Source organism: Rhinolophus sinicus, chromosome 5, assembly GCF_057876585.1.
Source record: "Rhinolophus sinicus isolate RSI-liver-muscle chromosome 5, RSI-T2T, whole genome shotgun sequence".
Lineage (NCBI taxonomy): Eukaryota > Metazoa > Chordata > Mammalia > Chiroptera > Rhinolophidae > Rhinolophus > Rhinolophus sinicus.
This window is the reverse complement of record NC_142505.1, coordinates 109,254,594-109,278,418: the sequence shown is the minus strand read 5'-3', so window position 1 is coordinate 109,278,418 and position 23,825 is coordinate 109,254,594. Positions and strand designations below refer to the sequence as shown.

At 49.6% G+C, this 23,825-nt stretch overlaps 1 protein-coding gene across 1 annotated transcript in view; it reads left to right on the top strand.

The window, feature by feature from the left end:
* The window catches only part of SDK1 (sidekick cell adhesion molecule 1), a 687,292-nt gene that overhangs the window by 642,855 nt on the left and 20,612 nt on the right, over positions 1–23,825 (top strand). The window contains exons 36-40 of the mRNA XM_088798792.1: positions 459–574; positions 2,576–2,762; positions 4,457–4,594; positions 10,017–10,178; positions 10,634–10,759. Of these exons, the coding sequence (XP_088654918.1) occupies positions 459–574; positions 2,576–2,762; positions 4,457–4,594; positions 10,017–10,178; positions 10,634–10,759 (729 nt within the window). The remainder of the gene's footprint in view (positions 1–458; positions 575–2,575; positions 2,763–4,456; positions 4,595–10,016; positions 10,179–10,633; positions 10,760–23,825) is intronic.

The following is a 23,825-nucleotide window of genomic DNA, read 5'->3' as shown; positions in this document are numbered from 1 at the left end:
GAGGAACGGGGATCAGCGAGGTCCGTGCTTCCGTCCCTCGTGGAGGGCCAGCCATGTGCCTGCAGACTCCTGCACTGGTGATGGAGACGCAGATGCTTCCTTCTCCCCACGCCCGTCAGAAACGTCATGCCTCCCTCAGTCTCCTGCGCGCGTGACCACGTCAGTGTCACCGCGCTCATTAGAGCAGCTCCTCAGGCTGGCTTTGTGTCTCATCACGAAGCATGTAGATGTGTGCAGCGTGCCTTTGTTTTCAGACCCTCTGCTGAGTCTCAGTATGATCAGTTTTCTTTGTAATTCTCCAAATTTTGTTTTATGCATTTAAAAACATGAGTCTGGGGAGGGTTTACAGTGTTCTCTGGCATAAGGCTGGGTGGTCCAGGCCACAGTGTCTCCATGTCAGGAGCCCCGCACGTGTCATCAGACTCCTCAGCTGCCCTCCTGTCCTGCTCTCTCCCCAGCCCCGGCCATGGCCCCGCAGAACGTGCAGGTGAGCCCGCTCACGGCCAGCCAGCTGGAGGTCACCTGGGACCCGCCGCCCCCCGAGAGCCAGAACGGGAACGTCCAGGGCTACAAGGCAATGCTCCCTCGCACGGTTTGGCTCTTTCTTCCAGGTCGCCATATGCCAGGATGAGTAGCCTGAATTCCCAGATGGAATCCAGGCCCCTCCATGCTGCCGCTCTCGGCTCACTGGGTCTTCCGGTTCCCACCACAGACACCCCACAGAGCTATGAGCCGTACTGAGAGGCTATAGCAGGCTTAGCCCAGCCTCTCCCCTTGGCCTGGAAGAGGGGGCCTGGTTCACTCTGCAGCGGCTTTGTGCCCCCTCCCTCCCAGGCCTGGCCAGGGAGCCCAGCCTCCTCCCACATCCGCTCTGGAAGTCTCCAGTATCTTTGCTGACAGTGAAACAGCACACTGAAGAAAATAGTTCCTCCATCCCAGCTCTGCCCTTGGGTCTCTATTGAACGTTGCGTGAATCTCTTGATTCAGTAGGTTCAGAGTAAGGCTCAAGAATGTGCATTTCTGACAAGTTTCCCTGGGGGTGGGGGGTTCTTAGGAACCTGACTTTGAGAAACACCACACTAAAATGTTATGATTTCACATTAGTTAAATATTCCAAAGATTCGATAAAAGAAAGGCAGCAGGCCAGACCAATAAGAGTATCAGGTGAGGAATAATCCGAGACTTGGTTTATCCCTTGCAGTGGTCTGTCTCTCAGATCAGAGCTGCAGAGTGAGCTCAGAAGCCCGTGAGATCCACTAAAACCATCCTGGAGAAAACAGCCCACTGCTATTTCATGAAAATCCCCCATCCTTCACCAGAATGAATTTCCTTGTCTGTTCTGTGGGAGCCCAAGTTGATCCGTCATCAAATTCTATGGGTTAACCCACCCTGACGACTATTGGACCAATTAAATGTCCATTTAAAAATTATTTTTGTAGGTGTTTTATGAAAATAAATACCTTCCTCCGTGGCAGGGCTGTTACAGTGATTAATGAGGTAATGGAAAGGCTCGTGAGCTCGGAGGCAAGGTGCCATTTATGTGTGTCCAAAATATGTTTTCTAATTTCCTTAATGATAAAGACACTGAACTTGGATATGGGTCTCAGGTGAGGAGGATTCGAGCAGAGGACCTCGCTTGGTCAGTTCAGAGAGCAGAGGCTGGACTGCCTCTGCCAGGTGGAAATAAGCCTCCCTCACCCAGCAGGGCAGCTCCAGCGTGTGCAACACACGCGTGTGAGAGGCAAGGAAGCTGGCGGATGCTCTGGGCACCTCTCACGCATGGGCGAGCTGCTCTGATGGCCTGGCCAGAGGGGATCCACGGATCAGGGTTGTCTTCGGGCAGCCTGGCTGGCACTGCCCGGGGCAGTGGTTCTCGGCCAGCTGATAGGGAAGCAGTTCTGGCAACTTCTGCAAACCTTCGTCCTGGACATAAAGCACATGAAAACTCAGTGAGAGGGAACGAGATCCAGGGGAAACGTGGGGCTGTCCCACCGGTGCCAAGCCCAGCGTGGTTTTTCTCCATGTTGTTTTTCCTCGTTTTAATGACCCACATTCACCAAAGACTGATGTCGGCCTTGACCCAAATGTGGGAGTTCAGGGGAAGCAGGGCGTCTGCCCGCAGGCTGGAGCAAGCTTGGACATGTGGTCTCCCCGCTCTCCAGAAGCCCGGGGAAAGGAGCAGAGGCCATGTGTGAAGGTGCCAACAGAGCTAGGTCTGCAAAAGAAAGGGGACTTTCCTAGAAGCTGAAGGGCAGTGTCACGTCCGTCCTCAGCCCTGCCCCCGAGCAGCGTTTTGTTCACTTCGGCCTTGCTCAGGCTCCACATGGACCACTCAGAGATGCGAATCGCCAGCCCCCCAAACCATATTAGCAGCCGTGGCTGTCGCTCCACCTGGCGCTGACCTCACTGCCCGCCCCCCACCCGCCACCCCTAATTCTGCAGGAGAAGGTTCCCCTCCACCCCCTCCCACCTCACAGCTCCACACATGGGCTCATCGCTCCTGGCAGCTGGGAACAGATGGGGGTGGGGGCACCCGAACCGTGGCCCGCCTGCAAGCTCCTGCTCTTTCTAACAGATTTACTACTGGGAGGCAGACAGCCAGAACGAGACGGAGAAGGTGAAGGTGCTGCTGCTGCCAGACACGGTGCTGAAGCTGAAGAACCTGACCAGCCACACCCGCTACCTGGTCAGCATCTCCGCCTTCAATGCCGCCGGGGACGGGCCCAAGAGCGGCCCCAGGCAGGGCCGCACCCATCAGGCTGGTAGGCGCCCCGGTTCCTTTTCCAAGGCCTCTGTCGCACACACTGTCTGAGAGCAGCCCCTGTTTCTCCCCATTTGCACAGCTCCTTGCTCTGCCTGCCCTGTGAGGCTCAGCCCACTGCGTCGCTGGGCACTTGTGCATAGGCAAGAATGTCCGAGTTTGCCTCACGTGGTCCCCCAGGGCCGTGCCTGGACCTGGTCCTACTCGGTAAATGTTAGCCGGGTGTGAGCAATGCACACTTTCCTCCAGAGCCCTCCCGGGTCGTGGGGGGCGGGGCAGGGACAAAGGGCTTTGCGTCTGCACCTGGGTCTCGTTCCAAACAAGCAGGACCCATTCTAGTTCCCTCCGGAACTTCTTCTTACCAGGGTTACCAGCTAGCATGCCCAGAGCCCTGGGCAGTGAGCTCCTGGTGGGCTGAGCCCAGGCCACGGTATTGGGCATTCCCCTGGGTTTGGGGGCCACAGACCACCCCTGGAAACAGCTCGCCAGCTGTCTCAAACACATGCCCACACCAGGTCCGAGAGCTGAATGGGCTATGCTGCCAGCCCTGGCGCAGCTGTGGCCTTGCTCCCATATGTAGGGCCCAGTGTATGTTCTGAGCGGGTCCCCCATTCTTCCAGTGCAGCCTGGAGGACGCTGTGAAGCTGATCAGGTATCCCAAGGAGTGGCCGCTTGGCCTGGGGTCCCGGGGCGCGCTAAGAGCTCTTAGTGGGGTCCTGGGAGTCTGGCCAGGCAAGTGAAGGTAGGGGGTCCGTGGGGTAAAGACCCACCTCACTCAGGTCTCCTTGACATTCTGTGTATTCAGCCAACTGACACCCTCCCGAATAATTCATCTCCTGTCTCCTGAGCTTCACCCTTGCCATGGATGTACCTGACCAGCGTGGGACTCGTCCAGCAGCCTGAGATGGGCCGTGTGTAGACTCTGAGCTGGAGGCACATGGGCAGGGGCCACAGCAGGGCCCGAGGGCCCCAGGACTCGAGGGAGGGCAGAGAGGGGCACAAGTGGGTACCAGTGCAGTGGTCGCTCCTGAGACCGAGAGGAGCTGGGGTGGAGGGGAGACAGTCCCCACGCAGGCCCCAACTCCCGCCCCAGCCTCGCGTGGTGCCCAGGCAGGAGCGGCAGCCTGAGCAGGGTCAGCGTGCTGCGCGGCCACAGGCCAGGCCTTCGGCGGCAGTGTTACCGTCCTCCCGCTCAGGACAGCTCCTTAGGGCCTCCCGCTCTCCAGACCACGAGAGGACACTCTGAGGCAGCAGAGTGCATGTGGGATTTCAGGTGAGGGCTGGGAAGGGGGCTCCCTCTGAGACCTCCATGCCCCCTGGGGCAGAGCCTGCCGCCATCCCAGAGCCCCCTCCCCAGACGAGGACACGCGCGTCCAGAACCCTCCAGCAGCCGCTAGAAAATGGAGCAATCTGCCTTTCATTGTCTGTTTCCATCTAGTATTCATTTTTATGCCTTTGTCATTGCGTCTCTCGGGCTCCTTTGTGTTGCCTGCGCTTCTCCAGAGGCCTGAGTTTCTGACTGAACCTGGGAAGTTCAGAGACGATCAATAAATCTCCTTTTCGTCAGACGGCAGGTAGACTTGTACCGAGTTGAAAACAGCTTCTAATGACATGTTTATTCCACAGGGGCAGAGGCGTGTGTAGATGGTCTACAAAGAGCTTTAGTGAAAGTTCCTTTATGTTCTGTTCTTGCAGCTCCTGGGATCCCCAGCTTTTTGGCGTTCTCAGAAATAACCTCCACCACACTTAATGTTTCATGGGGTGAGCCAGTGGCAGCGAACGGCATTCTACAGGGCTACCGAGTGGTGTACGAGCCCTTAGCACCTGTGCAAGGTAAGGCCAGAGCGAGCACGGGAGGGCGGCCTCACAGGTGCACAGCACTCCACAGGTACAGAGCCAGGAGCCGTCCGGAAGAGGCCTGCTGGACGGAAGCGAGCTGGGCGGGTCCAGAGCTCAGCCCCCAGCCCAGCACAGCCCTCTGTGGGCCTGGGAGGCATGTACCCCTTGGTCCAGTCTCTTTAATTCCTGAGATATCGCTGTCATGTGAGATTTTGGTCCTCGTGGGTGTGGCCAAGGCCACCTTGAGTGCCCCTTGGTGGGACCACATGCAGCAATGGCCCCCGGGGGAGGCGCTGATGGCCCACCGCATGCGTCTCATTCATTCGTTTGCTCAATGCATAAATATTAAGCCCCTGCTCTGTGCCAAGTGCAGTTCTGGATGCTGGAAACTGTGGATCTGAGAAAGCAAGGCTCTTACCTGTATGTCACGGTCCCGCTAAATCCGGTGAGGAGAGGAGCAACATACAATTAAACAAGCCAGAATCTGCTGGTGTCAGACCAGTGCTCTGAAGAAAAGAGCAGGGTCACAAGAGCACAGGGAGGAGCCGGATGACAGGAAGGAGCCAGGCGCAGGAATCGGAGGGAAGAGCTGCCTGCCCAGGTTACGCATGTGCATACCCTGAGGAGTCAGGGCCTTGGCCAGTCACAGGGGCCCAGGTGACGGGGCAGTGAGGGGCTGCCCCTGGCCAAACACCGCCCGCAATGCCATGGGACGGGAAAAGATGCGCGGATTACCTCGAAACTTCCCGGACGATCAGAAACAAAGACCCTCCAAGAAGAACAGAGAAAAGTTTAAACACAAAGAAGCCTGAGAGGAGAGACAACAAAGGCAAAAAAATGAATGAAGGGTGCAAACAGGACAGGAAATGCAGCCAGTTGGGGGATATGGGCGGCGGCCTAGCGCGGAGGCCTGGGCCCAAGGAGACCCGTGGGCACTGCTGCCCCTCCTGGGAGCTGGGGTGAGCAGTAGCCCCACTAGGGATGCGTTTGGGGGGAGGGGCCAAGGGGCTAGGCCAGGACTGGATGGGAAGTGAGAGATGGGGGCTGGGGAGTGGGGGGCACTGCTGTCATTCACGTGGCAAGTACTCGTGTCCTGCTGTATTACAGTGTCCCGGCTCTGGCATGATTTCACACATGGCCACCCTTCCTGTCTGCTTGACTCCTGGTCTGTTCACTGAGTTCACTGGGCATTTCTGTCTTGCCCACTGTGGACCAGGCATGGTGGTACCAAAGAAGGGAGACAAGCCCAGGGCAGGTTTTCCTGGTAACACACAGAGACAGGCTATAAAAATGGCAGGTGATTTAATGTCTGGGGGGGAATATAACCAGCACATCAAAACGTATCGGCTCTCACTAACAGCTATGATGAAAGTTTCCTTTTAAAGTAAGTGCAGTCAAGTAAAACAGGGAGTTGATTTGAAAAAGAAAATTTAAGCACTAGTTTTCATTTCATCGAATCTGAGATGCCACTGACTGTAAGATGCATTGTTATTTTATGAAGTGCTAAGAAAGAAAAAATGCTTCCACTAAACTGTGGCCCCGTACTTCTGTCATCAGTTCTGAGCCGCGTCCCAAATCAGAGATGTGAAAACGTGAGTGGAAAAACAGTGTCTCAGACGATCGATGCACGTTGGTAAATAACAGTGCAGGTGACGTGTGCGTGTGGTTTGTAAATGGCAGAGGGTCCGGCCCCAGCGCTGACTCAGCGCGGCCACACTCGCCTGCATTCGTTCTGGAACCGAGCGCCTGTCTGGGGACCAGGTGGCCCGGGTGTGGCCATGATGGAGAGCTCAGCAGCAGAGACCCAGAAGGGGACATGCACTGCCCTTGCTGATTCAGCAGCGAGAAAGGGCCAAGAGTTAACAGAGACCTTCCGCTTGGTATTTCTTGCACGCACGATATGCGTGCAGTCACACATGTTCCATGAGGCTGTGTCCCAAATACCTTTTCAAAGAGACTAACTAACCAGCACCACTCAAGTGAGAAAGGAGCGCCAACGCCATGCTTCTGTGCACCTGCAGAGCCCTTCTCCGTCGCAGACAGTGAGTTCTCCGCACTTCCGCAAATAAGTGGCTTATTCTGTTGGCCAGTACCTGTGTGTCAGTGGTTTGCAGAGTCCCTCTGGAAGCTCCATGGCGTGCGCCTCAGGGCCTGTCTCCTGGGCTGGTTCTCTTGTCTTGTAAGAAAGTACTTGCTCTCCAGGCGAGACCGTTGTCATGACCATTCCCCGTGGGATACGTGGGGCCTGATGTCCCCCTCTGCACGTCACTCCCCTTGGACTGTACCAGCTGGTGCAGAAGCCCCCCTGCCCCCACCTCATCTCCCAGAAGGTGACCCTGACATCTGGTTTCCCATGTCGTCAGGGCTGTGGTCACTTGTCCAGTTCACAACAACGTTGGTGCCATCCGAAGGACTGCGTTTTAGACTCATGTGCCCCGTGTGCAGCCCACACGTGGCTCTCTGCCCCTTGCAAACAGGACCCCACTAGGTGTGCCAACAATAGTGGGCAGCGTTCATCCGGCACTTACCACAAGCCAGCCATGTCCACGCATTCTCTCCAACCCTCACCACAGCCCCACGTGCAGGGGCCACGTTTATTCTCATTTTGCAGACAAAGCAACCAGGCTCAGAACCCGTAAGACGTGTGCCCAGGGCTTATAGTTCAAGAACGTTGGAGAGGGGTGAGATCTCAACCCAGGCAGTCCGGACCGAGAGCCAAGGTCTAAACCACTACGTGATGGGGAGAACATGTCTGGAGCGCGTGTGTTTCTGAAAGTATTTCAATGTGCTGCTCACTGAGTGGCGAGACGGAGCGTCAAGACCGGTCATCAGAGCGTTTCCCCGTCCTGACCCCCGGGTGCAGGTGGGGCTCGTCGCTCCCTCCAGAGACAACAGGTGGAGAGGCACTTCAGCCGCTGCCATTTTTGTGTCTTTTCACAAATAATAAGACGGTCTGTCACCACATCATCTGCCCGGCAGGAGGGGCTGGTTCTCTGACCCTGGATTTTCCCGGCTTTGGCATTGAACGCATTGTGCTGGGGAAGGTGAGCAGGAGAAAACCGGTGGCTCGTGCAGCCCTCGCAGTGCCATCTCCACACCTGGGCCCATCTCTCCCCAGCAGCCCGGACCCTCCGCTCACCCTGAGAAGCTGTTTGGTATGTATCCCCTCCCCTTCAGGTGGTTGCCAGTCCAATCCACCTGCAGGCTTTTTGAGTGGGTCTCTTGAAGAAACGCAATCCTCACCCTTCACCCCTGGGGCCGGGATCTGCAGTAGGGAACCACGAATGTTGTACCCGGCTGTCCGGACAAGTCTCACCCCTTCACTTGCCTCACAGAATCCATGCACGTCCAGAGACGTGGCTGCCAGGGGCAGGGAAAATGTCAAGCATCTTTATTCTTGGCCAGATTCTATTAACTCTGTAATAACACTGGAAGATTGCGAAGACACACTATATAGTTCATACACATACACGTGTGTGGTGAAGACAGAGAGAAGAACCACCTGGAAAACAGTATGTCCCCTGGGAGTGGCCCTCCTGGCCTTCCTCGTGCCTCCTCACCCAGGCCCGGGCAGTGGTGAGGCATGTGCTGGCTCCAGGCCAGGCCGAGGACTGCAGAACACATGTATCCGGGCACAGGACCCTGTGGTCACAGCAGTCCTGGCCCAGCCGGTGTCCTGAGGCAGGGCTTGCGCCCACCCCTGACCAGCCCCCGGTCATGGCGGGGGACACTGAGCCGTGTTCCCAGGAAGCTGATTTTGTGGCAGAGTCATTTGTATGTTTTTTAAATGTTTTAAGCTGTAGTATTTCATGTGATTGCACCCTGAGGCTTTGTGGTACAGGGCGTGGTTTAAAAATTGACTAAATAAAGAAAATTGTGGCATAACAGAGATGGGGCAGCCTCATTCTACCTCCTAGTGGGATAAAAGTCACAAAATTGGTGCATGGGTGTATCTCTCCTCTGGAGAGAAAGAAAGCACTTTTTAACCAAAAAAGGGGGCTGCTCTCCAGAATAACTTGGTCTCCAACAGAACCCCGTCCGTTCTGATGACCGTCACTGTGTGTGCAAGTTGCCACCCTCGAAACCTCTTTCTTGAGTGAAGTGAGGTGAGTGTGAGGCTCACCGGGCGGAAGTAGCCATTTCTTCACAGAAGAACTCAGACTAGGAGGACCCTCAAAAGCAGTCAGTGTTGTTCTGAAGCAATTTAGAAGAGAATAATTTAGCGGAGTTGGTGTTCCATAAAGGCAACATAGGAACACAGTGACCCAATGGGAGGCAGTTTGGAGACCTGCAGGACTGATGGCCTTAGAGGGTGGATCCACATCATGGTAAGAATGCACTTGGTGGGGCTCTTCTGCGGTCAGAGGGGTTAAAGGTGGGGGTGGCGCCGTGCCGCTGACCCCCAGGCGCCGTCCCTGTATATGGGACATGGTGGGGGCAGCTGGACCCAGGGCAGCAGTCGTGCAAGGTACAGCTCTTCTGAACAAGTGCTGGTGGCAAAGAAGTCTCCTCGGGAATGTGCACCCCCACATCCTCCTCCAGGAGACGCCCGGCAGGGTCCTGCGAGAAGCCTGCAGTCAAGAGCTTATGTGGCTTTTATTAAAACATGTCACTTTCAAACGTATTTAACCAAAGAACCCTATCTTCCCTTCTGGAAAATTCTGCATTTCTGTAATTTTGAGCATATGTCCTCCCTCGAACCGTTACATCTCGATTTCCTAATTATTATTAATAGAACCAGCAACACTTTCGCTCCGTTTACCCATTTATCAGTGAAAACTTTGTCTCTATGTCGTCGTAGTTCTCTGAATCGAGACAGCGATATTCACGGTGACAATTTTTATTCATCCTTGCTTCAAGTCTCCAGATAAAGTTGGCACGAGTTGCTTGAGGCCATTAGGCCACAGGTTGGCCAACCATGTCCGGCCGGAGACCCCTCCTGGGGGAGCCCCCCTTCTAACCACAGAGTCTTCCTGCATCTTCTCCCATGTCCTCCCCTCCCCCTATGACTCGGAGAGCCCGAGGTCACCTGTACTAGTGACACGGGCTTGGTACATTTCAGAGCCAAGTGGGAAGGGACCCGTCCAGCATGTCACCAGGAGGCCACCTGGACACAGCGATGGTGGCCTCCCGCAGTGTCCCCTGGCTGGGCGCAGCTCGTCCTGCCAATGGAAGTTGAGAACGTGGCTGCCTCCCCCATCCTGTTGTCGAGTTTGGTTCTTCCCTTTGTCAGCACCCACTTATCAAGCTTAAACTCTAATTACACTTATCTGTGCTGAAAATTGGCTGTTATCACCATTTAAGCACCTCCTAATTGTAAGAAATTCTTCCTTAGCAAACTAGGGCGGCTTTCCTCAGAATCGCAGCGCCTTCGCTCTAAACCGCGCCCTTCTTGCCTCTGCTCTTGCCGGTCTAGGGGTCAGCAAGGTGGTGACCGTGGACGTGAAGGGGGACTGGCAACGCTGGCTCAAGGTGCGCGACCTCACAAAAGGCGTGACCTACTTTTTCTGCGTCCAGGCACGAACCATCACCTACGGGCCCGAGCTGCGAGCCAATGTCACGGCCGGGCCAGCCGAGGGTGAGTGGACTCTGCCATCAGGCAGCTCCGCATCGACTGCCACTCGGGCTGTCACCTCACATCACATCGCCATTTAGGGACTATTCACACTCAGTAAGAGAAATCAATCAGTGAGTTCAGTTTTTGAAATAAGACACATAAGAAAATTTCAGTTTGTACTTGTCATAAAGGGATCATGCAGCTTCCCACTGAACAAACTGTGTTGGCCTTAAGTACTTACTAAACGGAGGACGGCAGACCAGGCTTACGCTGTGTACGGGCACAGCACTGGGTACCTTCAGTCTTCTGGGCAGCCCTGCCAGCTCAGTGTCAGCCCCCCACCCTTTTAAGGAGGGAACACCGAGCATAGGTGGGCCGGCCGCCTGGAGAACTAGAAACCCAGAGAGTGCAGGCCCCAGCCTGGGGGTGAGAAGCCCCCAAGGGCCAACGTCTACCCTTTCCTGCTTTACCCACAGGTTCCCCAGGGCCTCCTAGAGATGTTGTAGTCACCAAGTCCGCCTCTGAGCTGACCCTACAGTGGACCGAGGGGCACGCCGGCAGGGCGCCCACCACGGGCTACATCATAGAGGCCAGGCCGTCAGGTAAGGGCAGCGGGGCCCCAGAAATGGGGTCTCCGCCCAGCGAAAGTGCTGCTCTGAGGGGCTGAGGTCAGCGCTCTCAGCATTTGCCTGACAGCGCCAAGGTGGCGTGGCCACTGTGGACGTGAGAGGCTTTCTCGCCCTCCTCCTTTGGCTTTCTGTAATCATGGTGGTGCTGCTAACGGCAGCGACCGTGACCTTCTGGCCACGTTACAGCTCCCGCGGAGGACTATCATTGTCGTTCCCAGATACCTGTACGTCAGAGCTTAGGGACACTTCAGACATCGCCAACCCATCAGTAAGATCCGGAGCGTTCTCAGGGACTCGTCTCGGGGTTCTGAGTTTTGCTTCCTAGGTGGGAAGAGGCATGACCATTTCTGACCACTGTGAGCCTTCCTGTTAATGGTGAAACCCACCCACCATCTGCTCCACCTCCCTGGCTTCTGAAACCAAGGTCTCAGATCCTTTCCCTGCCCCACCCACCCTAAGAGACTTAGCCCTTCTTTCCGTTCAGCTTTAATAACTAAGGATGGATGTTAGTGGAAAATGGGCTTCTGACAGCTTGGTGCTAGGGGCTGTCACCAGATACAGAGAACGCTGTGTGTACTCACTGTGGCCCTTGGGTGTGGCACAGCTGAACAAGTATCTGAGCACGAAAATGCAGGACGTGCCGGGAACACGTCCAGAACGCAAATCAACAAAACCTGCTGCTGGGGAAAGTAGCACCCAGGGTCATCTCAGTCTGACAGGAGCTGTTAGAACAAGACGAAAGGCCCCAAAAGTTGCAGACAGCACTGTGCTAGGGACGTCCCCTACTCCCCCACCAAACTGCTTTTCTTTTTTTGTTGTTCGTTTTTTTTGTTTGTTTTTTAAAGTTTATTGGGGTGACAATTGTTAGTAAAGTTACATCGATTTCAGGTGTACAATTCTGTATTACATCATCTATATATCCCATTGTGTGTTCACCACCCAGAGTCAGTTCTCCTTCCATCACCATATATTGGTCCCCCGTTACCCTCATCTTCCACCCCCCACCCCCCTTACCCTCCGGTAACCACTAAACTATTGTCTGTGTCTATGAGTTTTTGTTTCTCATTTGTTTGTCTTGTTCTTTTGTTGTTTTGGGTTTATATACCACATATCAGTGAAATCATATGGTTCTCTGCTTTTTCTGTCTGACTTATTTCGCTTAGCATTATACTCTCAACATCTATTCATGTTGTCACAAATGGTCCTATTTCATCTTTACTTACTGCCGAATAGTATTCAATTGTGTATCTATACCACAACTTCTTTATCCATTCATCTATCGAAGGACATTTTGGTTGTTTCCATGTCTTGGCCACAGTAAATAAAGCTGCAATGAACATTGGAGCACACGTGTCTTTATGTATAAATGTGTTGAGATTTTTTGGGTAGATACCCAGGAGAGGGATTGCTGAGTCGTACGGTAATTATATTCATAATTTTTTGAGGAACCTCCACACTGCCTTCCATAGTGGCTGCACCAGTCTGCATTCCCACCAACAGTGTATGAGGGTCCTTTTTCTCCACAGCCTCTCCAACATTTGTTATTATTTGTCTTATTGATGATAGCCGTTCTGACTGGGGTGAGGTGATATCTCCTTGTGGTTTTTATTTACATTTCTCTGATGATTAATGATGTTGAGCTTTTTTTCATATGTCTATTTGCCATTTGTATGTCCTCTTTGGAGAAATGTCTCTTCAGGTCATCTGCCCATTTTTCAATGGTTGTTTTTTTGTTGTTGAGTCGCATGAGTTACTTGTATACTTTGGATATTAGCCCTTTATCGGAGGCACTGTTTGCAAAAATCTTCTCCCATTCAGTTGGTTGCCTCTTTATTTTGTCAATGGTTTCTTTTGCTATGCAGAAGCTTTTAAGTTTCATATAGTCCCATTCATTTATTTTAGCTTTTACTTCCCTTGCCTTTGGAGTCAAATTCATAAAATGCTCTTTGAACCCAAGGTCCATAAGTTTAGTACCTATGTTTTCTTCTATGCAGTTTATTGTGTCAGGTCTTATGCTTAAGTCTTTGATCCATTTTGAATTAATTTTGGTACATGGTGACAGATAGCAGTCCAGTTTCATTCTTTTGCACGTGGCTATCCAATTCTCCCAGCACCATTTATTGAAGAGACTGTCTTTTCTCCATTGTATGTTTTTAGCTTCTTTGTCAAAAATTATCTGTCCATATTTATGTGGTTTTATTTCTGGGTTCTCAATTCTATTCCATTGGTCTATGTGTCTGTTTTTCTGCCAATACCATGCTGTTTTGATTATTGTAGCCCTGTAGTACAAGCCAAAGTCAGGAAGTGTGATACCTCCAGTATTGTTCTTTTTTCTTAGGATTGCTTTGGCTATTTGGGGTCTTTTGTGGTTCCAAACAAATCTGATGATTTTTTTGTTCTACTTCTTTAAAAAATGCCATTGGGATTTTGATGGGGATTGCATTAAATCTGTATATTGCTTTGGGTAATATGGCCATTTTAACTATGTTGATTCTTCCAATCCATGAGCACGGAATGTCTTTCCATTTCTTTGTGTCTTCTTCAATTTCTTTTAAAAATGTCTTATAGTTTTCAGCATATAGGTCTCTCACATCCTTGGTTAAGTTTATTCCTAGGTATTTTATTATTTTTGCTGCAATTGCAAAAGGAATTGGTTTTGTATTGCTTTTTCTGAGATTTCATTGTTAGTATATAGGAAAGCAATGGATTTTTGTACGTTGATTTTGTAGCCGGCAACTTTACTGTATTCGTTGATTTTTTCTAATAGCTTTTTGGTGGAGTCTTTAGGGTTTTCTATATATAGCATCATGTCATCTGCAAAGATTGACAATTTAACTTCTTCATTCCCAATTTGGATGCCTTTTATTTCTTTCTCTTGCCTGATTGCTCTGGCAAGGACTTCCAACACTATGTTGAAAAACAGAGGTGATAGGGGACAGCCCTGTCGTGTTCCTGAATGTAGAGCAAAGGGCTTCAGTTTTTCACCATTAATTATGAGATTAGCTGAGGGTTTGTCATATATGGCCTTTAATATGTTAAGGTATTTTCCTTCTATACCTATTTTATTAAGTGTTTTAATCATAAACGGATATTGTATCTTGTCAAATGCTTTTTCTGCATCAATTGATATAATCATATGATTTTTGTCCTTTATTTTGTTTATGTGATGTATCACATTGATGGATTTGTGGATGTTGAACCATCCTTGTGCCCCAGGGATGAACCCCACTTGGTCGTGGTGAATAATCTTTGTAATGCATTGTTGTTTTCAATTTCCTAGAATTTTGTTTAGGTTTTTTGCATCTGTATTCATCAGAGATACTGGTCTGTAGGTTTCTTTTTTTGTGTTGTCCTTACCAGGTTTTGGTATCAGGGTAATGTTGGCCTCATAAAATGAGTTGGGGAATACTGTCTCTTCTTCAATTTTTTGGAAGAGTTTGAGCAGGATTGGTATTAGATCCTCTTTGAAGGTTTGGTAGAATTCACTAGTGAAGCCATCTGGTCCCGGACTTTTGCTTTTGGGAAGGTTTTGGATGACTGATTCAATTTTCTTACTGGTGATCGGTCTGTTTAGATTTTCCAATTCTTCATGGTTCAGCCTAGGAAGGCTATATGTTTCTAAGAACTTGTCCATTTCTTCTAAGTTATTGAATTTGGTGGCATATAGTCCTTCATAGTATTTTTGGATGATCCTTTGTATTTCTGTGGTGTCCGTGATAACTTCCCCTTTTTCATTTCTGATTTTGTTAATTAGTGTCTTCTCTCTTTTTATCTTAGTAAGTCTAGCCAAGGGTTCATCAATTTTGTTAATCTTTTCAAAGAACCAGCTCTTTGTCACATTAATTTTTTCTGTTGTCTTTCTGTTCTCTATTTAATTTAGTTCTGCTCTAATTTTTGTTATTTCCTTTCTTCTACTGACCTTGGGTTTCATTTGTTCTTCCTTTTCTAGTTCTTTAAGGTGTAACGTGAGGTTATTTATTTGAGATTTTTCTTGTTTCTTGAGATAGGCCTGTAATGATATAAATCTCCCTCTTAAAACTGCTTTCGCTGCATCCCAAAAATTTTGGTAGGATGTATTGTCATTGCATTTTGTTTCTATGTATCTTTTGATCTCTCCTCTCTAATTTCTTCTTTGACCCGGTCGTTCTTTAAAAGTATGTTGTTTAATCTCCATGTATTTGTGTTTTTTCCTTCTTTCTTTTTGCAGTTGATATCGAATTTCAAACCTTGTGATCAGAGAATATGCTTGGTATGATTTCAATCTTCTTAAATATGCGGAGGCTGATTTTATGTCCCAATATATGGTCTATCCTTGAGAATGTTCCGTGTACACTAGAAAAGAATGTATAGTCTGATGTTTTAGGATGAAGTGCTCTATATATATCAATTATGTCCATTTCATCTAATGTGTCATTTAGGGCTACTATTTCGTTATTTATTTTCTGTTTGGATGATGTATCCATAGCTGTCAATGATGTATTTAAGTCCCCTAGTATAATTGTGTTTTGGTCAATTTCTCCCTTTAGTTCTGTTAGTAGTTGCTTGGTATATTTCGGTGCTCCCTGATTGGGGGCATAAATATTGATGACTGTTATGTCTTCTTGTTGTATAGTCCCCTTTACCATTATGAAGTGTCCATCTTTGTCTCTTGTTACCTTTTTCACCCTGAAGTCTGTTTCATCTGATATCAGTGTGGCTACACCTGATTTTCTCTGGGTACCATTTGCTTGGAGTGTCAATTTCCACCCTTTCACTTTGAGTCTATGCTTGTCCTTGTAGCTGAGATGTGTCTCTTGGAGACAGCATATGGTTGGGTTTAGTTTTTTGATCCAATCTGCTACTCTGTGCCTTTTTATTGGTGAGTTCAGTCCATTTACAGTTAGGGTGATTATTGATATGCGAAGATTTCCTGTCATTACTTTTCTGGTAAGACTGTGTCTCCATTGTTTCTTTGCCTTTTTGTTGTTGTCTACTATTTCTGTGTGGTGGTATTCTATGATGTTTCGCTCTGTTTCTTCTTTTGTTACATTATATATTTCAGTTCTGGATTTTTTTTTGAGTGGTTACCCTTAAGTTTTTGTAAAAGAAAGATTGATATTTACAGTATTCCATTTTCTTCAGTACGCTCTCTTTCTCCATTCCCATATTCCAGTTCAGGCCTTTACTCTCCCCCTTTTTATGTTTCGGTTGCCACAAATTGTCCCTGTTAATGGTGGTTGAATAGCCTCATTTAGTATTTCTTGTAGTGCAGGTCGTGTATTAGAAAATTCCCTCAGCCTCTGTATGTCTGGAAAGGTCTTTATTCCTCCTTCATATCTAAAGGATATCCTTGCTGGATATATCATTCTTGGCTCATAATTTCTCTCTTTCAATAGTTTGAATATTTGATTCCACTCCCTCCTGGCTTGTAGAGTTTCTGCTGAAAAATCTGATGATAATCTAATGGGCTTTCCTTTGTAGGTTACCGTCTTCTTTTCCCTGGCTGCCTTGAGGATTCTTTCTTTGTCGTTGATTTTAGACAGCTTCAATACAATGTGCCTTGGAGAAGGCCTGTTGGGATTGAGGTAACTAGGTGTTCTATTTGTTTCTTGGATTCGAGGATCCAGTTCTGTCCACAAGTTTGGGAAGTTCTCATCGACTATATGTTTGAATATATTCTCTGTTTCCTTCTCTCTTTCTTCTCCTTCTGGTATGCCCATTTTTCTTATATTGCTCTTTCTGATGGAGTCAGAAAGTTCTTGTAGAGTTCTTTCATTTCTTTTAAGTCTCAAGTCTCTTTTTTCTTCCATCCATGTAATTTCCACGTTTCTATCTTCGATGTCACTGATTCTTTCCTCCATCTGGTCAACTCAACTACCTAAGCTGGCTATTTCATTCTTAATTTCTTCTATTGAGTTCTTAATCTCCAGAAATTCTATTTGGTTCTTTTTTAAAATTTCAATCTCTTTTGTAAAATGCTCATGTTGTTGTTTGATTGTGTTTCTGAGTTCATTAAACTGACTTTCTGTGTTTTCTTGCATCTCGTTGAGTTTTTTCAGAACTGCAATCTTGAATTTTCTGTCATTTAAGTCTCATATTTCCATATCTTTAAGTTCCTTTTCTGGCGACTCACACTTTCTTTCTGAGCTGTCTTATTGCCTTGGTTATTCATGGCAATTACTGATTTATTATTTCTCTTCCTAGACATCTACAGGAGTGGCTTCTGCAACAGGTTAATGGGAAGAGGTCTTTCTTTTGTTTTCCAGTACTTGTTGGTAGAATGCTTTATTTTCTCTCCGACTGCAGCCTTTTTTTTCTCTCTCTCACATGGTAGTGCTATGTTTTCTCTGCACTATCCCCTGTTGCCAGAGGGTCCATGACACCAAGAAAAGACTGGGAAGCCCTGCACCAGAGGGTACACAGAAGACCCTGGCCGAGTCACTTCCTTCTATCTGAATGCTTGTCTCCCCAACTAGAGTTAAAACTCCCTGTGATGTGTGTCCATATGTGGACCATGCGTGGGACCCTGGAGTGACGCAAATGCTCTGTATCTGGTATCAGTTTCCCACTTGTAATGTTCTGTAGTTTCTTACGCTGTCACCATTGGGGGGGGCCACACTGGAGAAAGGACACATGGGATCTCTGTTCTATTTCCCACCACTGCATGGAATTTACAATTAGCTCAAATTAAAAAGTTTAGCTTAAAATTAAACACACACACATCCCATGGATGGCCTCCTTAGCCTGTTCAGCGCGGTGCACAATACATCTTAGAGAGCATTTCTGTGTTGGAGCTCAGCCTGTGGGGGAGGAACACATCACCAGGCAGACGTGGGTGCACGGGCTTAGAATCCTAACACTGGTGAGCACATTTCCTGCACTTTCCGAGAAATGATAGGTATTGATCTCAGGCTTGCCTGGAGAGCCATTTAATTCCTCCTCGGGTTACCATATGCTCATCCATCCCCCTAAGGAAGGAAACGGGATGCCTATTGGTGAGAAGTACAGCTTCGGGGGCCTGGGTGGGGCTGTGAAGAAAATCAGGGCTGCAGCTCAGCTCTCACACTGAGCCCCTCACCTGGAGGGCCAAATGAAGCCCATTGGAGGAGTAAGCTGGGGGTCAGTACCAGAATGCAGAACCTCACCCACGGGGATTGAGACATAACAAGAAACAGACCTGGAAGAGCTGTCTGTTTCTATAAGCACCAAAGAATTTTCTTTCACTTCCGTTTTGCTGCTCAGCATCCGTGAGCAGTTGTCAGCGTCGCCCCTTCCAGATCAATGGCTGAACCTGCAGCTGGACGCGCCATCTTGCCATTGAAGGTTGAGAAAGTCACCCGCCCTGCTGTGACTGAGGCCAGCGGCAACGCAAGTCAAATGAAATGCTTTTATGGGATGTCAATATTTAAACACCTTGCCGGTGCCTTTCAGCTTTGGAGCTCAGCTGTCGTCTGTTACAGGCCTCATTACACAAGACATTAACCACCCTATCGTCTCATTTTCCCCACTGAAGCTCTGGCAGGACTTCCTCCTGCAGGGCGTGGTTTTCTGAGGGAACTTGCTTTGGGTAAATGGGCCCTGTGTTTCATCAGGAGGGGTTATTTTTGACAGGTGGCCATCCAGCAACCACGCAAGGGTCCCTTCACCACTGGATGTCTGGGAAGACTGAGCCACTTTGCGTTGGGTGGCCCCAGGGTGGCCCCAGGCTGTCTGCTCACCTGATATCTTTCCACCCACCCGAATCTCTGTCTTGCCCGCTTGGTGGCTGGTGTTGAGACGGTGGCCAGCAGGCGCGGGCAGCCAGGGCACATGGCAGTGCAGCCCTGCTCACCTGTGTCCTCACTTTCACCTCTGCAAATTCTACTGAGAAACCTCATTGCTGCCCTAGTGCAGAGACACAGAACTGAACAGCGGCTGATGAAATGAGCACCGAGCTTGATCACAGCCTCATCTGATACCTGGAGAAGGGGGTCAGCGAGGTGGGCCCAAGGTCGCCACCTGTGACCCCACAGGCCCACCTTGCCAAGGATTCGTCCACTGCCTCAGAACCGGGCTCGCCAGGCTCCGAGGAAGGCGGTGGACATCAGGCAGTGGACTTGCGCACACGATTTATTTACACAGATTACGGGGGCAAGTCCTGTGCAGCTCCCGAAGCCTAATTTACATATTGATACAATAGACTGGAATGGCACTAAGGACTATAAATAGATCTTCCCTCTGAAGCAACTCTGAGGTACACATTTGAATGTGCCCAGCGCAAGGTGTTGCTTTTCTCATAAATGATGTACTTACCCCAAAGGCGAGAGCTGCTTAGCTGGAGCGCAGGCCCTCACCCTGACTGGGACCCTCCCTCCTGGGATCCCCCCAGTTCCCTCCCCTCTCATCTTGTCCATTTGGGGTCTTGGGCCTTGGGATTTTCAGTTGAACAAAGAAGAAAATCGGTACTTTTCCGAAGGTATAAAAATCACAGAAGTGCCGAGTCAGCACTCAGCCAGCGGCTGCAGCCGTGGTTCTGATTGCGCCTCTGGCCTGGTCTTCGCTTCCTGTCTTTCTGGGAACCACATGTGTTGACAGCCTGTCATCCTTGCCTCCCACTGCTTTCTGGACTCGGGCTCCGTCACAGGCCATCCTTGACGTTTTGCCACTCATCTCACTTTGTGTCCTGCCTTAAACAAGGATTAGCTAAGAGGTAAATGTTTCGTCAGATCTGTTTTGCCTCATGTTTCAGCCTCGCCTGTTTCAGTTAAATTTCTGACCCAGGTTGACCATTTATGTGCAAAGAGAAATGGCAGTGTTTAGGAAACAAACAACTGACAGGCTTCCATTTGCTCAGAGCTACAGGCTGACTGTCATGTTGTGGGTTGTGTGAGTTAGTGGAACCAGAAATTTCAGGCCTTGAATGACAGTTTCATTCAGCGTGGAGACCCTGTTTAATTGTCCTTGAAATCAGACTCTGTATTGGCCTAGCATCTGCCTTCAATCCTACAACACCAGCTAGTTCTGGGCGTTCAAGGGGTAAATTGAGCTACAAATCCTCAGATGTGCCTGAGCTGGACTCTGTCTCAAGTCAGAAAAGAGGTGTTCATGTTCCCAGCTTTATCAGCGGATTGTCTGGGGACAGGTGTGCCTCCTACCTCTAGGGCAGGGGGGATGTTGGCGTTGAAAAAAAGCTGACTCATTCATTCTGTTCTCTGGAAACAAGTAGTATGTCTGGGACAGAAAACCGGCTCACACTGGAAAAGATGTCTTTCTTCGAGGCCTTCAATGGTGCCACTTCCCTGTTTTCAGTACAAATTCTGCAAAGACAGAGTTGATAGTCTTCAAAGAAAAGCCAACCAGTTGAGGACCCACACTTGTGCGTGTGGGTCCCACTCAGCCCTCCGTCTGAGGCTGGCAGGGTTTCAGGTGTGCAGTCAGAGTGTGATTTATTTAGGACTATTTCTCAGCAGTCCCCCACCCTCTCACCTTGCGTGGCATTTTTCTGACAATGTGTCAGTAGAGAGTCTGGGAAGGTGATCTCTCAGGTGTCCATTAATAGAGAGTGGACTGAGCAGACAGGCCTGGCCTGGGCTCGCTCCCCCACCATGGAACCCCCTCCCATAGACATCAAGTGGAGGACCCAGCCTGAAGGTCTCCATTACCCCCCAGGAGGTTCAGAGCCATCGTGCCAGCAGGGCTTCTCATCAGTCATCAGGGCATCAACCAACCACTCAGACATGTGGCTTTGGAAGACATGGCGACTGTTCTCTTTCAGCCAATCACGGTTTAGTAGGGTGACTTAGGAACTGCCTAAATGGGGAATGAAAGCCAGACTGGGGTCTCCTGAGCATCCCAGCAAGGCTGAGCCTCACCTGGGGCTAGAGCGCTGGCTGAATGGGATCCCAGAACCACCTTTTACAAGATACAAGGGCCCGCTCTCCTCTCGAGTGTTGGCTGAGAAGGAAATCCCAGCATGGGGATTACCCGGTGCGTGCAAAATCAGTGGCACAAATCTCATTATGGCTAATAGTTTCGTAATGTTACTTTCCCCCTAATTTGTAGATGCTTTTCTCCATCACTGATCTATGGCGATACTGAACAGCATAATACAAATGAGAAGAACGGCCCATGGCCAGGAAGCGGTGGGCTCTTTCACAGCTGCCAGTTGTTCTTACCCACTCACGACCATGGTACAAACATCAGCGTGGATAAATAGCCCCACGAACTCTAAGTGAAGTCCAAAATGCTGAGTGTGCTCGTTTTGGAAGAATTAAGCAGAATCAGAAAGTGAACATTTCCTTCTGTTGATTCAGAAGGAAAGCTCTGGTGTGACTCCTCAGCCCCGACATTCTCCAGTGTAAATGGATTGCTAAGTACATCATTCTGGGTTGAGGCTCTATCAATATTTTAAAATGTTTTTATGAAAAATGCACTCAATTCCTGTAGTTATGACAGAGTGCTTAAAATAAAATGTGGCCTTCAGGTGACAGTAGAGGAAGGGAAATAACTTTTTTCCTTCGGTAGCAGGAAAGTTTTACAGAAACATTAATGCAAAAGACATTCAGAGAAACGCCAGAGGTGCACACCTACCGAGAACAGTCTGAGAGTACCTCCCATACGCCTTGTCCCTTAATTTCAATGGTTTTAAGCAACATCCAGTTTAAGAGTCTTTAGTCCCTTTAACAGATAAAATTGTCTGTCTTTTTAGAGGAAAAATACTGCACAAATCATTCAACAGTTAAAGCCCTTAAAACAGTGATTTGCTCATAGTAAGTGCTAAATAAAATGGTGGTGGTTATTATTTACTGAAAGCCTGTTTGTGGAGGCCCTGCGAAGGGTATGGGGATACAAAGACAGGTGGATGGGAAGGAGGAAGAGAGGGAGGGAAGGAGGGAGGGAGAGAGGAAGGGGAGATGGATCATGTCAACATATATTTATTGAACTCTTGAAAACTCCGAGGCACAATGGTGTGAACACACAGGTGAAGTGTGAAGTGGCACACTGAAGCCCAGGGGCAGTCGCAGCCGTGTCTTCCGGGAGTGTAGGGGTGGGGTCAGGGTTGGCCTCCAAAGAGGAGTCAGAAAGGGTGACGTGACCTCATTGATTCCCCCCACCCCCTCCCCATAGACTAAATAGCTCACTAGGAACAGAAGTCTCGTCTGATGCCCTGTTGGGTGCAACAGAGTCTGACCAAAGAGTATGCACCTAAGTATTTGTGAAGGAAAGTGTGGGTGAATGGGGGTAGGGGAGGAAGGGACCCCAAGGCAGAGGGAGTGGCACGTGCAGAGAAAATGTTGTCCCCCGTTTGTTCTCGTGGGACATTCAGACTATGTCACACACGTGCCGAGGGTGCTCTCAGTGTTTTCAGGAGGGAAGAAGGGCTGACTCTGTGGCCTGCTGGCTTCACATCATTGGTGGTCAACGGTGTGTTGGTGGCGAATGAATGTAAGTGTGACTATTTAGAAAAAATACTCATGGTACTACCTTTCTGCTAGTACAGAGATTTGCACCTTTAAACTGCCCCCACGTCCGTCCCTTCATTAACCTGTAACTATAAGGACTTAATCGGTGCAAACGCTAAATCCTGTGCAAATATAGACTTACACACTAGCAATTTTCTTTCTGTTTACGGTTGGGCTAATCCCCTTGCTCGCATCTGGTGTTTGGAGGTGTGTGACGAGGTTGGTTTCCAGGTGACCTCAGCTCCCCGGGGGCTGCCAGCTCGTGAGCGTGCATATTCGAGCATGCTTTTTCTCCCCGGACCCTCTGCTCTTTTGAAAACAGTTCATCTGTGTGCCTAGAGGAGGAATTATAATTCGCAAAGGGTCACTACTTCAAACGAATATTCTGAGGGTTCTTTTTGCCCCTTTTTACCAACAACCTCCTTACAGGTTGGGTTTGTATTTGATTTTATGAACACTCGTGTGGTGTCGCACTGACTGTGCAGGAGGCATTGTTACAGCACTTTATAAATACTAACTTGTTTGATGCTCGCAACACACCTGGCGGTAGATGCCCTTGTCACCACCGTTCTATAGACGAGGCACAGAGAGGCTGAGTGCTGCGCCTAAGGTCACACAACCGATGTGTGCTGGGCTTCACACCGAGGCCGCCCTTCGTCAGGGCGTGTGCTGCCTCTGAGGGTCGTGAGGCCCGGCCACAGATCACACTCCCTGAGCCCCGGGGGTGGATGCTCAGAACCGGATCCATTTGCTTCCTCCATTCTCACAGCATCCAAATTTTCTGGCTTTAATTTCAATTTTAATGTTCTCCTGTATGTCAGGATTTAAGTAAATTCGATCTGTATTTTTATTGTGGTCACATACGCATACCATAAACTGTACCATTTAACCATTTTAACTGTACAATGCAGTGGCGTTAGGTACACTCACACTGTTGTGTGACCATCGTCACCGTCCATCTCCAGAACTTCCCATCTTCCCAAACTAACTCTGTCCCCATGAAACACTCACTCCCGTCCCCTCCCCCAGCCTCACCCACCTTCTACTCTCTGTCTCTGTGACTGTGACTCCCCTAGGTCCTCATGTCAGTGGGATCACACAGTGTGGCCTTTGTGACTGGCTGGTTTCATCAGCACAGTGTCCTCAGGGTCCGTCCACGCTGTAGCAGGTGTCAGTGTCCTTCCTTTTAAGGCTGAGTAATGCTCTGTGGTCCAGTGGACCCCATTTTGGCTGTCATTCACCCATCAGTGCACCCCACGGCTGCTTCCACTTGTTGGCTGCTGTGAATAGTGCTGCTGTGGACATGGGTGCAAGTCCCTGTTCAAATTCAATGTATATCTTTAATTTACATTTGTGCTTGGTAGCACCTGGGCACGGACTCAAAGCCAAGCTGGTCTCAGGAGCTGTGATGCTGCAGCTGCTCCAAAGAGCCTCCAGGGTGAGGGTGGCACTTGGCCAGTGTGGTCCTGAGGGTGAGGGAGCGCGGCCCTGGCCGGAGCCATGGAGACCCACGGTCCCAGCCTCGTAATGCCAGCTGCCACCCAACAACGCCACGTGGTACAGATGATTGAACGTGTGGGGGCACTGTGGCTACCAGCCAAGGCTGTGCAGAGACCACG